General features: G+C 39.5%; 1 protein-coding gene across 3 annotated transcripts; it reads left to right on the top strand.

Annotated features, from left to right (window-relative positions):
* The first annotated feature begins 694 nt into the window (after positions 1-694).
* Positions 695-12346, top strand: SNRPB2 (small nuclear ribonucleoprotein polypeptide B2). Of its 3 annotated transcripts, none has more exons than XM_027623912.2 (7): positions 695-802; positions 2775-2864; positions 3439-3611; positions 7782-7922; positions 9715-9765; positions 11414-11502; positions 11964-12346. In XM_027623912.2, exons 2-7 carry the CDS (start codon positions 2801-2803, stop codon positions 12121-12123), a joined length of 678 nt encoding a protein of 225 aa, XP_027479713.1. In that variant the 5' UTR covers positions 695-802; positions 2775-2800; the 3' UTR covers positions 12124-12346. The 3 variants fall into 3 exon arrangements, with proteins under 3 accessions (XP_027479713.1, XP_027479714.1, XP_027479715.1); XM_027623913.2 differs by having other exon boundaries at positions 758-802; positions 2779-2864; XM_027623914.2 differs by lacking the exon at positions 695-802 and adding an exon at positions 1008-1264.
* The last annotated feature ends 836 nt before the right edge of the window (positions 12347-13182 follow it).

Here is a 13182-nt window from a genome sequence, read left to right as displayed (position 1 = left end):
TTGATGAATAGAAGAATGACCACATGTACTTTTTTGGATTCCCATTCAGCTAAGCAACAACATCAACAACTTCTATCATCCTAGAACAATCTAGGCATTTTGTGGGGAGAGAAGATGGGAAAGGGGGTAGGGATTTTTTTTTTTTCCCAGTGAATTTAGGCAGATGATCTTAGGGGTGCTTGCTTGGCTATCATTGGAGGTGGTTGCCTTATCAGGTGAGAGAGCGAAAGTGAGACATCAATTCCCTCTGCTTTGGAGACTCAACCTGAGTTGCTTCTGGGATTCAAGCTCATCAGCAGAATGGTGAGAAGCGTTCCCTCAAGAGCACCAGGAATCAGAGGACCCTTGAGGGAAGGTACCAGGTGCCCTCAAGGTGATGTTAAACCAGAGGCCACCAGAGCTCTGAGAACGACGGTAGTTGGCATGAGGGGCTGCCTATGAAACTATATAGGGTCTGGAAAGATGAAAGGCACTGTCGTGTCGGGTAAAACCACACAAAGTCGTGGCTGGATAAGGAAACACTGACCTTCCCTATCGCCTCACTGCACGACCCCAGGAATCCAGTTTAATCCATGAGGTTCCTACAAGATCCTTCCCGGTCCCCAGCCACCCTTCCCGCCCGCCAGGTGTGCGCATGCGCAGAGAGAGTCCCAGGGGCGGCCGCCGGAGCAGGAGGGCATCGATCGACTCTGAGCTCGACTGCTCGAATTGTCGGCGCTTGGTTGAGGCGCGTGGTAGCGTCACTTCCGATAGCGGCTCCGTTTCCGGCTTTCGGTTCGTGGGGGACCAACGTAGACCTCAGGTGAGTTGGAACGCGTTCTCGTTCGCTGTTTCCGTTCTCCGGGTTGTCGGCCGCCGCTCGGCTTGACGCCAGTTTGTGGGAGCAGGGAGTGGACGGGGCGCGGTGCTGGGAACGGCGAGTGTTTGTTCCCGGATTCGCGGAGGGGTTGGCGAGAGGGTGGGGGGAGTTGGAAACTAACGCGCTGGTCCTGCTAGGCCTCCGAATTTAGGAGAATTGTCTCTAGTGGGAAGGGTTGGGATCGGCGATCGCTTGACCGCTTCCTGGGGCTTTGGTCGAACGTGGCACGTCTAGAGAAGCGGGAGGCTCCCTTTGGACTCCAGGTGCCCTTGCTCTAGTCCACACCACTCTCAAACCTCGCGTGAGATCTTGCAAGAGCCTCCCCTTTGAAAGTTCCGCCTTCAGTTTGACGTCTCACTTTCTTGTTATTGTCATTTTCGCGACCCCAGCCTTTCCAGGTTTCAGGTAAGGGGGGGCGGTCACAAATGTCTGGCTAGCGTTACCTTTCACCTGTTCCCGCACAAGTGCTGTCCCTGCCTTGTAGGCTTTTCCCTTATCAGGCTTCCTATACTGTTCACACACAGTGGGTTTAAAATTGGTGAAATGAAAGTATATGGGGGGTCACCCAAGGAAATAAAGTAGGGTCACAGTTGGCAACTAAAAACGGTGTAAAAAATGAAATGGCGAAGTGAGTGTGAAAGAAAAGTGCAAAAGTTGAGGAAACAAGGGTGGAATTCCCAAGTCTGCTGTTCATTAGCTAACAATTAGTCTGACGATAGGCAAGTCCCTTACCTGTAGTAGCCATTAACAACAGGTACTCGAAGTGTTCAGTGCCCGTCCGAGAGCTGTGCCAGAACTTTATGTTATCTAGTTTTCTGAGTTCTAGTAGGTAAATGCTGTTACACCAGCCCCATTTTACAGCCGTGGACCTGAGATTAAAGACCTTGCCTTCAGTCAAGCAGCTAGTAATAAGCATACATAGGATTTTAATTCAGAGGAGGTTGGTACTAGAATCTGAGCTCTTAACCGTCATGCAATACTGCTCTATCTGAGCTCCATAATTTCAAGTCCGTTAGAGTTAACCTTAGAGTCAGGACAGCTGGTGATGGTGTATATAAATTAAGTAACTGATAGGAAGGCACTTTTTAAGTTTACTTGTGAAGTATTGCTTAGCAAACTTCGTTAATGTGTTAATGATTTTTACTGGGCACACATTTGCTAGTTTCCTTCTCATTTCTCTTAAAACCTAAAATATTATTTTAAAAATAATTTAATTAAGTGGGGCGCCTGGGTGGCTCAGTCGGTTAAACATCCAATTCTTGATCTCAGCTCGGATCTTGATCTCTGGTTGCGAGTTCAAGCCCCATGTTGGGCTCCATGCTGGGTGTGGAGCCTACTTAAAAAAAATAAGTAAATAAAATAATTTCATTAAAAAACAAAGGTTATTTTGTTAGGTGAAAAAACTTGTTTGTTGCAAGTGAAAGATAAAAAAATAAATGTATTGGGTGAAATAATGTTATTAAATCTGCCTAGATACTGGTGCTCCACCAAGTTTTGCGCCTGAGAACTATTTTTTTGTTTAAAAAGGAGGGCTAGCAAGTGCTGGAGAGGTTTTAAAAACTACTAACAAAAACTGGTATTTTCTGACATTTGGGATTGAAAGAAAATTGGTAAGTTAATAATCCCTGTGTTAGGGGTGCCTGGGTGGCTCAGTCGTTAAGCATCTGCCTTCAGCTCAGGTCATTATCCCAGGGTCCTGGGATCGAGCCTCGCATCGGGCTCCCTGCTCGGCAGGAAGCCTGTTTCTCCCTCTCCCACTCCCCCTGCTGTGTTCCTGCTCTCGCTGTCTCTCTCTCTATGTCAAAGAAATAAATAAAATCTTAAAAAAAAAAAAAATCCCTGTGTTGTCCTTATATGACACAACAGTGTGAGTTAATGCTCCCTGTTTATAACAGAATATTTACTGTCTCCTTAGGCAGTTTGAACAGTTTAACTCCAAACATGGATATCAGACCAAATCATACAATTTACATCAACAATATGAATGACAAAATTAAAAAAGAAGGTAAGTGCTTTTAAAAACCATTTGTTCACAGCCAAAGTGCATTTAATTGCTAGCATCTTAAAAACTGTACTGCTTCAAAACTTCTCATGTAGTAATCTTTGTCAGTACCCGAAATAATGGCTTGTTCCTTTTGTGTGAGAATTTTAAGGCTTTTTAAAAACAAAAATAGGTAGGGGCTGGAAATTTGGTGAATATGTTTTCACTTACAGATAAAATGGTTTGAAACAACTTTTAGGGGCGCCTGGGTGGCTCAGGTCATGATCCCAGAGTACTAGGATCGAACCCTGAATTGGTTCCCTGCTCTGCGGGAGGCCTTCTCCCTCTCCCACTCCCCCTGCTTGTGTTCTCTCTCTTGCTGTGTCTCTCTCTGTCAAATAAATAAATAAAATCTTGAAAAAAAACCAGCTTTTAAAATTAGATAGCCAGTAGTATAATGTGATTTTATTAAAATATGTAACTTTTGTTTAAATAAGTAAATGCATGGTGGGGGGCACTCATTGCAGTGTCATTTTATGAAGAGTTTTGTCACTGTTTCTTTCACAAATAAATTGTTTTCCCCTTTACTTTTGCTCAGAGTTGAAGAGATCCCTGTATGCCCTGTTTTCTCAGTTTGGCCATGTTGTAGATATTGTAGCTTTAAAGACCATGAAGATGAGGGGGCAAGCCTTTGTTATTTTTAAGGAACTGGGCTCATCCACAAATGCCTTGAGACAGTTACAAGGATTTCCATTTTATGGTAAACCAATGGTAAGGCAATCTTATTATTTTGGGTTTAATCACTTAATGGTATGTTAAGTTAGTAGATACGCATTTGAAACTATGGCTGTTCCTTTCTGTTTTTAATTGTTAAAGCAAGTTTGGGTTTATTTTATTTACACATTTGTGTTTATAGAAACACAGTAATAGTAGAGTTTATAATTCACTAGTTTATGATAGTTCAGATGGGCAATAACAAAATACAATATTTTTTAAACATTGTACACCTCGATGTACAATGTTTAAAAAATAGTGGCAGTATTGGCAATATTCTCATCTCAGAAGAACTAGAAGTTAACTCAAGATTAAAAAGAAACTTTTTTTGTAAACTTATAAAACAGTACAAAACACAGAAAATCATTGGTCAGAGAGGAAATCAATTTGAAGTTTCAGAAAATAGCATAGCAAAATACATATCAGAAGCCATGCAGTCTAGAAAAAGCAGTGATCTAAGAAAAATTCCTAGGTTTAAATTCATAGGTTTATTGATGAATAAACAATGAGCGACAGTGAAATAGTCATGCGTAGAAAGTTTTAACCTCAGGAATGACGTGAGATTCACATTTAGCTGCTGGGTGAAGATTGGTTGTCAGAGGGCTGAGAGGGACTAGGGAACTCAGGAGGCCACTGTCTAGAAATTGTTGGCACTGGCTTCACTTTGCCAACTAATTATTTTAAATCAATGGAATCGTGTACCTACAGAGTACCTTGGGTACAGATTCCTAGTGCTTTTTCCTGAGACTAGAATGGGATGAGAAGAGACCTTGAGGAGAGAGCCAAGGCCCAGAGTTTCCAGGCCCTGGATCCTCATTCTGATTTTACCATTAACTGGCTGTGTGCCTGTGTTCATTTTCAGTACCTATAAAATGTAAGCAGATTGGCTATCCTTTAGGCTAATTCAGAGGTTAGCAAAAACTTTATATAAAGGACTGGATAGTAAATATTTGAGGCTTTGTGGGCCACAAACAGTTTCTGTCACGTATTCCTGTGTCTATGTGAGTTTTTTTTAACAACACTTTAAACCGTAGGGAAAAAAGAAGTCCTTAACCTATAGGCCATACAAAAACAGGCCATGGGCTGGCTGGATTTGGCCCACTAGTGCAGGTACTGGTCTAATCCCTTTATTTTAGAAATGAAGAATCAGGGGGAAAAAGAAAGAAAGAATGAATCAGGCACAGACAGGTTAGTTGCCAGTCTAGGTTATACTAATACAACCAATGGCAGTACAAGGCCTTGAAAGCTAACCTGACACCCAGTATTACGATTTCCCCCCCGCCAAACTATGAGTTGGCACACTGTCCTCAAGGGCCAGATAGTAAGTATTTTAGGCCTTGTGAGCCAGATGATCTCTCCTGCAACTGTTTAACTGCCTTTATGGCAGCTCTAGATGGTATGCAAATGAATGAATGTGGCTGTGTTCCAGCAAGACCTGATTTATAAAAACAGGCAGTGTTGGCTGTGGTCATTGGTTCGAGGGCCTTTATATAGCACATTATTTAATTCAGGAGTGGGCATTTTTTTCTCTGTTACTGGAGCAAATTTTTTTCTTTTCTATCCAGTTCCCCTTTTCCCATCACTTCCCATTTAATGGGCACCAGCTGTGTGGAAAGGCCCACCTCAGAAAACTAGGATTGTGCCTACATACACTCTTTTTGATAAGTTGGAATTGCCTGAAACCAGTTTGTCTGTCTTAGTAAGTATGAAGAAATAGTATAATGGAGATCGCAGTTGGCAGGAGCATAAGAGTGGGTTTTAGTTTAAATCGAAAATTACATTAATATGGAGGAACGATTTCTTCCTATAGAGGATTTTGTTTTGTTGAGTTGAGATGACAAGTTTGCATGTGCCAGTTACTCAGATACAGGAAAGCTAGACATTTTTGGCACTGGCTTCACTTTGCCAACTAATTATTTTAAGCCAATGGAAAAAGTCCAGTAGACTGATAATGCACAGAAAGTGTTTTATGAGTTCCATTTCTACCTTCAGGAAGGTAGCAGATACTGCCAAATTTCCAGCATCCTGGAAGAGGAAGAAGGATGTTCTTTGAGCTGTCTTGCTTTGTGCTTATTCAGGTGGTTTTAGTTGCTCTTCTGTTTTAAATCCCAACATACCAGATCAGAAGTAAGCAAAATTTGCTATAACTTGGAGCTCATAACAAAATTACCCAAATTCAAGGATATTTGGTTATTTAATGCCAAAAATACCTCAGTAATGTAGAACCATTTTCCTGAATGGCTTCTGTTATGAAACCTTTGGCATATATGTAAACCTTGCTCCTTCTCTAAGCTGTGGGTATACTTTTTTTTGTCCCTTATGGGTATTTGGTCTCCAACCAAGGTTTTTCACCATTGGTACTTTTGACATTTTGACCTGAATAATTCTTGTTGTGGTGGGCTGTCGTGTTCATTGCAGAGTGTTTAACAGCATCCCTGGGCTCTGTCTACCACATGCCAGTAGCATGACAACCCAGACTGTGTCCATTCAATAGCACCAGTTGTCTGCTGTGGACAAAATCACCTCTGGTTGAGAATCACTAGTGTAGACCAGCCAGCTAAGTATGATGGCTGAGATCAGGGATTTTTCACAGGTGACTGTGTCATAAGGACAGGTCACCCAAGATCTGTTCAGGTCAGGAAGAAGGTTGAAGACACAGGGGAGATGGCAGGGAGTCCTTGGGACTAAGAGTTAGTCTAAGTGGGTGCCTGGGTGGCTCCGTCGTTAAGTGTCTGCCTTTGGCTCAGGTCATGATCCCGGGGTTCTGGGATCGAGGCCTGCATCAGGCTCCTTGCTCTGCGGGGAGCCTGCTTCTTCCTCTCCTTCCCACTTGTGCTCTCTCTCACTATCTCTGTCTCTCTCAAATAAATAAAATCTAAAACAAAATTTAAAAAAAGTCTAAGCATTCCTTCTGGTTAGATGCTGACATGCAAAAACCAGCAGTTGCTTACAGGGATAAGTCCACTTAGAAACCCTATGGTACAGCAGCCCAGAGTAGCCAGAGAAAGCTTTGCATACTGAAGTGAGGGTAGGATGCTCCCCTCTTGTTTCCCCAGCACACTCATCTCTGGCTGGGGAAAAAGACTTGCTTTTGGTTTTAACAAATTTTCTACTTTCAAACCCATGCTGTTTTAGGTCACTTGTTTCCTTTCAGGCTGAGATGAAATTCTTATTCTATAAGGCAATTTTAGATAGTAATTTGTAGGACTCTTGTGTTTTGATAAGGTCAGAGAGGTTGTTTCAGCTCATTCAGCTCCGGAGAAGAAATATTTCCTGGAAATGGAAATTGCAGCTTGCAAATAGATACACCCTAGAAAATAGTTTAACTCCTAGCAAAAATTTGGGTGATTGATGTTGAATCTAGCTGTGTGATAATGCTTTAGGCCAGGGCCATACTACTCAAAGTGTTGGCCCCACCATCCACTTTGTGCCTGTTAGAAGTGCAGAATCTCAGGCCTCACTCAGACCTACTGCATCAGAATCTGCAGTCTTCCATGTAGTTAGAATGCATGTTAAAGTTTACCAAATGCTCTCCTAGACTAGGGTTTTTAAAAGCTGCCTGTTGTCTTGCTGGCATACTGTTCTTGCTGGCCGTGGTATAGGAAGAATCAGCAAGTGGCCTGGTTGCACTAGCTGAGATGCCATCCTTTGTTTCTTTTCAAAGCATCTTGAAGTTTAAGTTGTTGCCACTATTAGTCATTTCATTTAAAAATCCTAGATCAGATTCAAAGGGAAATCATTCTCAATCTTTAGTACTTTACCTGTAGAAATAACAAATTCCATATAATACATTCCACAGCTAATCGATACATCTTGACCCTTTTATTGAGAGTGCTTACCAAGGAGTAGACAACTTTCCAGTGTGTTTTTCTGTTTCATGAAATTGAGAGAAGCAGTGGTGCAGATGTTGCAAAGTTCTGTGTTTCCCATATGAAAATCTATGGGTTTTCTTCTAATAAGCATAGTTGAGTCTAACTTTGTCTAAGTTGTGAGTCATAGACCATAATTTATTTTCATTTGGTGCTCAGTGTGTTTGACAGACTTCCTTAGGGATGTGTTTAAAACCAGCTTGTAGTGTGTTTGTGTAATGAAATTTGAAATACTAATGAAGAGTATAAACAGCCTTCAGCTAATGAATAGTAACCTGTTTCCAAATAATTAAAACAGCGAATCCAGTATGCAAAAACAGATTCGGATATAATATCTAAAATGCGTGGCACTTTTGCTGACAAAGAAAAGAAGAAGGAAAAGAAAAAAGCGAAAACTGTGGAACAGACTGCGACCACTGCAAACAAAAAGCCTGGTCAGGTGAGATGAACAAAGTTCCTAGGTTTGTTGGTGTTAAGAACTTGACAGGGATGTCCGTTTTCCACTTAAGGGATGATCTTTGGGGGGTGTGTGTCTCTATGTGTGTGTTTAAAAGGTGCACTTCCAAGAACCTGGAATTGGTTGAGTTCTTTCTAGAATTCCGATATTTATATTTAAGCCCCAAATTAAATCTAAATCCTTACAAACGCAGATTTATATTAAACAGTTTTATTTGAATTTGTATGACATTTAGTTCCATCATTCTTCAAAATATGTTAATATTTGCTGGCATCTTTCTCAAGTTCTACTGCCTGTCAATGCTATAGATATTATCTTTAATCTTGAGTACTCCACACAAAGCTGCTTTCTCTAAACAGTTCAGGAATTCAAAAATCTAATTTAAAATGCCAGATAAAAGTGAGATTATCGTCCAAAATGTAGTTACTTTTGGATTGAAAGTCATTAGAAATCAGTTTCAAGAAGTATAATGCTTGACTTTGTCTGATTGTTAAAAAACAAAAAAAAAAAAGACTGGTTCTTGGTTTTTCTGTATATATTTCTCCATAATTTTAAACATTAGAGATTAAATTTTATGATTAACAGTCTTTAAAATTTTGGACTAGATCTTTCAAAATTAACTGACAAGTTAAAGTTTGACTCAGGTACCATGTAAATTCTTAGAATAAGAAATCTTTTTAAATTAATGTGTTTTTTTAAGGTTTTAATTCCAGTAGAGTTAGCGTTAAGTGTTGTTAGTTCCAGGTGTATAATATAGTGATTCAACACTTCTATACATGACTCCGTGCTCATCATGATAATTATCCTCCTTCATCCCTGTCCCCTATTTCTCTCATCCCTCTACCCATCTCCCCTCTGGTAACCATCAGTTTGTTCTCTGTAGTTAAGAGTCTGTTTCTTATTGTGTGTGTGTGTCTCTCTCTCTTTGTTTTTCCTTTGTTTGTTGGTTTTGTTTCTTAAATTCCACATATGAGTGAAATCATATGGTATTTGTCTTTCTGTGACTGACTTATTTCACTTAGCATTATGCCCTCTGGTTCCATCCATGTTGTAAAAGACAGGATTTCATTCTTTTTTATGGCTGAAAAATAGCACATTGTATATATGCACCACATCTTCTTTATCCATTCATCTATCGATGGACACTTGGGTGGCTATTGTAAATAAAGCTGCTGTAAACATCAGGGTGCATGTATCCCTTTGAATTAGTGTTTTTGTATTCTTTGGGTAAATACCCAGTAATGCGATCATTGGATCATGGGGTGGTTCTATTTTTAATTTTTTGAGGAATCTCCATACAGTTTTCCAGAGTGGCTGCACCAGTTTGCATTCCCACCAGCAGTGCAAGAGAGTTTCTTTTTCTCCACATCCTCACCAACACTTATGGTTTCTTGTGTTTCTGATTTTAGCCATTCTGACAGGTATGGGGTGACATCTCCTTATAGTTTTGATTTGCATTTCCCTGATGATGAGTGATACTGAGCATCTTTTCATGTGTCTCTTAGCCACCTCTGTGTCTTTGGAGAAATGTCTGTTCATGTCTTCTGCCCATTTTTTAGTTGGATTATTTGTTTTTTGGGTGTTTAATCAGTTTCTAATATACTTCGGGTACTTAACCCTTTATCGGTCATGTCATTTGCAAATATCTTCTCCCATTTAGTAGGTGGCCTTTTAAAAATTAATGTTATTTTTATGCAGTAATTAAAATTATAATCACCTGTTGCTTTTTTAGAGTGATCAGAAATTTTAACTGTTTTCTATTTCTTTTGTTTAGGGAACACCAAATGCAGCAAATACCCAAGGAAATTCAACACCAAATCCTCAGGTAATCTTTGTTTCCATGGGTGCTTGCTTTTTAAAGTAAAATTATAAACCAATAAGAATAATATAGAACAAGTTGCCTGTCTCCAAAAAATGAAAATAATTCCTTTTACAAGACATGAAATTAGGGGCGCCTGGGTGGCTCAGTCATTAAGTGTCTGCCTTTGGCTGAGGTCATGGTCCCAGGGTCCTGGGATTGAGCCCCTCGTCGGGCTCCCTGCTCCACAGGAGGCCTGCTTCTCCTTCTCCCACTCCCCCTGCTTGTGTTCCCTCTCTCACACTGTGTCTCTCTCTGTCAAATAAATAAATAAATCTTTAAAAAAAAAATGAAATTATGTAACACTTTAATATAGAAACTCACTTCTCAAAACATTGTAATTTTTTTAAGGGGCAGAAATGAAACCTGACTTTATTCCTTGCTTTCCATAACGTTTCAATGATGGAATCAAAATGACAGATTTTAAACTACAAAGGCTGGGAGCAAACTATTTTCCCTACAGTATGTACAAAGCCCCCAGGACTTTACAGACACACAGGTTGGGGAAATTGGTCAGGTGAATGGGCTCTCTTTCCCTACCAATTGCTCGAAGCACTGAACTGTCTTTTTTAATAGAGCAAGGTTGTTTTACGGTTACTCTTGCTCCGGCTTCTGAGAACAAATATATGTCTCTTTATAGATAGGTTTTGGAAACCTCTTAGCAAATCTCCCTGCTGGAGGCCTCAAAAGAGAAAGCCTCAATTAGGTACTCATGGTTTCCTCTTGGTTCTTGGATGCTCGAGTCTGACAAGATCCTTAAGTCCGGAGAATTCCTTGCACCTCAGAGCTTTCCTTCTCTGATTTGCAGTTATGTGCATTTTCCTATATTCTCTCCCTCCCTCCTTTGTAGTCTTTCAGCAATTATAGTACAGCTTACAAATGCCGGCACTTAATTCTCTAAGCCTTAAGTTCTTTACACATCATCTTTTCTCTTCATGAAAGTAGCCGTCTGAAGACAGAGAAGCTCTTAGGTACAGGATGACCCTGTCCCTATAGTTGCCCATAACCCCAGCTTAGGGTATCAGATAATTAGTTTAACATCTTGTTAAACATACTTGTTTCTACTTATTGGATGTAACTAGATGCTCTGTATATCTCATTTACTTGCAGAAAACATTAAAAGTCACCAAGTATTGGCTCTAAGTGGTAGTTCCAAATTTTCTTAAATGCTGGGAGATTGTAAACAATAACTCAGAGGATTGAAATCTGAGTTATTATTCGGGTAACCAGTTGAAGTTGGGTGACACTGCTGTCTTCTCTAGTTTTGTTAGGATCTTTCAGTTATGTAACCTAGTTGACAATCCTTCCAGTACAACTGACTCTGGATGCTTAAACATTGTTTTAAATACTATTAAATACTTTAAACTTAGTAAGATTTGTAATCATCCAAATTTGTATTAAGTGACTTGAATGTCTGCATAGTTGCCGTTCAGTTTGTGTTTATTTCTCCGGTGTCATTGTTTTTCAGCTTTAGTGTTCGCCGTAGTGCTACAATTTCATAATCCTTAATAAACTGGAACATAGCTCTCTGAAGTTTAGATTTTAATGTAAGAACTGAATGGTTTACTATACTTTTTATACTTAAAGCTAACTTTGCCTGTTTTCTTTGTAATAGGTCCCTGATTACCCTCCAAACTATATTTTATTCCTCAATAATTTACCAGAAGAGACTAATGAGATGATGTTATCCATGCTGTTTAATCAGTAAGTTTTATTGTAAACCAGTCTGTGTTCTGAAAGCCTCCCAACAGGACGAATAGTTCTTCTATGGGTTGAATTCTTTTGTGTATCACAACAGTAATTCCTATAGCTTTCTTGATTTGGTCTGGGATTAATGATGTGAATTCAAGCCAATCTGCAGATTTAGCAAATAAAAAGCTGAATTACCTCTAATGTTTGACTCTTAATTGGTGAGTATAACAGGAAACAAAGCTTTGATACAGTGATAAAATTGAACTAGCTTACATTATACCTGTACTTCTTTGATGGTATTATTAATTGTATTTTAGATTCTTTCAGCCTACTCAGGATTCTTGGTAGGATATGATAACTTTTCCTAGACCAGTATCGGGAAGTTGCTGATTTAAACACAGAATAAGCATTCATGTATTTGATATCCTTTATATCCTTTATATATTTATGTATATAAATTGTTTCTCTTGTAGGTTTCCTGGCTTCAAGGAAGTACGTTTGGTACCTGGGAGGCATGACATTGCTTTTGTTGAATTTGAAAATGATGGACAGGCTGGAGCTGCCAGGGATGCTTTACAGGGATTTAAAATCACACCGTCACATGCCATGAAGATCACCTATGCCAAGAAATAACATATGGGAGAGTTGTCTTTAAAGCACTTGGTGTTATTTATAGTGTTTGTTTTGATAACATTTGGTCAGGCCATTTTTTAATAGTTGGGATGAGGGGGAGTGAAAGTGAAATTTTTGTGAATGATTTAAAAAAAACCTAGTCTTTGTTTAGCCTTCGTGAACTATGAAATATGAAGGACTCAATTTTGTGTAATAAACTTTTATTTGTATTCTTTACCTAATACTTCATTTATTCCATTGTCCTATCATCAAATGTTTATGCTAGTCTAGAGCACCTCTTAAGGTATATAAAACTGTAATAGGATGCTTGCCTAGTATTATTTTGGAGCAGCTAATGGCAGAGAAACATTGAATCTTTTTTTTAATATTTTATTTATTTATAAAGAGAGAACACGAGCAGGGGGAGGGGCAGCGACAGAGGGAGAGAGAATCCTCAAGCAGACTCCCCGCTGAGTATGAAGCCTGAGGTAGGGACGCAGAACTCGATCCCAGGACCCTGAGATCATGACCTGAGCCTAAGTCAGCCACCTGCCTGACTGGGCCACTCAGACGCCACCATTGAATCATTTTAACAAAAGGAGAATTAGATCAAGTCCTTGATTAGATTTTTTGTAGTTTTTTTTTATTCATATGGACTGCCAATCCTGGAGTTCTATGTATGTGTTGCATTAATGGTAAAAATAATTGCCCTAAGTGTTAGAAGAAAATGAGACCTGGACAGGAACCAAGTTTGAACTTTGTGTTCTTCAAATAAATGCGCATCATTTCTTGCTGGTAGTAGGCATTTCACAAAGCTTTTCATTCAGCATTTAATTGGATAAAGGCCATTTCGGAGTAACTTATTTTCAGGGGAAACAAGGAGAGGGAATGCTGTCTTTCAACTTCTCATTTCATGCTCTTATCCTCTTGATGCAGGATTTTTCCTAAGGAATACCTGCTTGTTTAATAATCTAACCTCTTCTTTAGGAAGGTTTCCAAGGGAAAGAATTTACAATCTAAAAATTTTTTAAGATAAATAGGCTGACTTGTAAAGAATTGCCAATTCTAACCTTGATATGT

This window comes from Zalophus californianus, chromosome 8, assembly GCF_009762305.2.
Source record: "Zalophus californianus isolate mZalCal1 chromosome 8, mZalCal1.pri.v2, whole genome shotgun sequence".
NCBI classification, from domain to species: domain Eukaryota; kingdom Metazoa; phylum Chordata; class Mammalia; order Carnivora; family Otariidae; genus Zalophus; species Zalophus californianus.
This window is presented reverse-complemented; position numbering and strand designations above follow the sequence as displayed.

Bases quoted from the DNA above. Each gene is read 5' to 3' on its own strand.
- SNRPB2 (XM_027623912.2), top strand. From the start codon at position 2,801: ATGGATATCAGACCAAATCATACAATTTACATCAACAATATGAATGAC. The intron at 2,865-3,438 runs GTAAGTGCTTTT...ACTTTTGCTCAG, and splicing joins TGACAAAATTAAAAAAGAAG to AGTTGAAGAGATCCCTGTAT. The intron at 9,766-11,413 runs GTAATCTTTGTT...TCTTTGTAATAG, and splicing joins ATTCAACACCAAATCCTCAG to GTCCCTGATTACCCTCCAAA.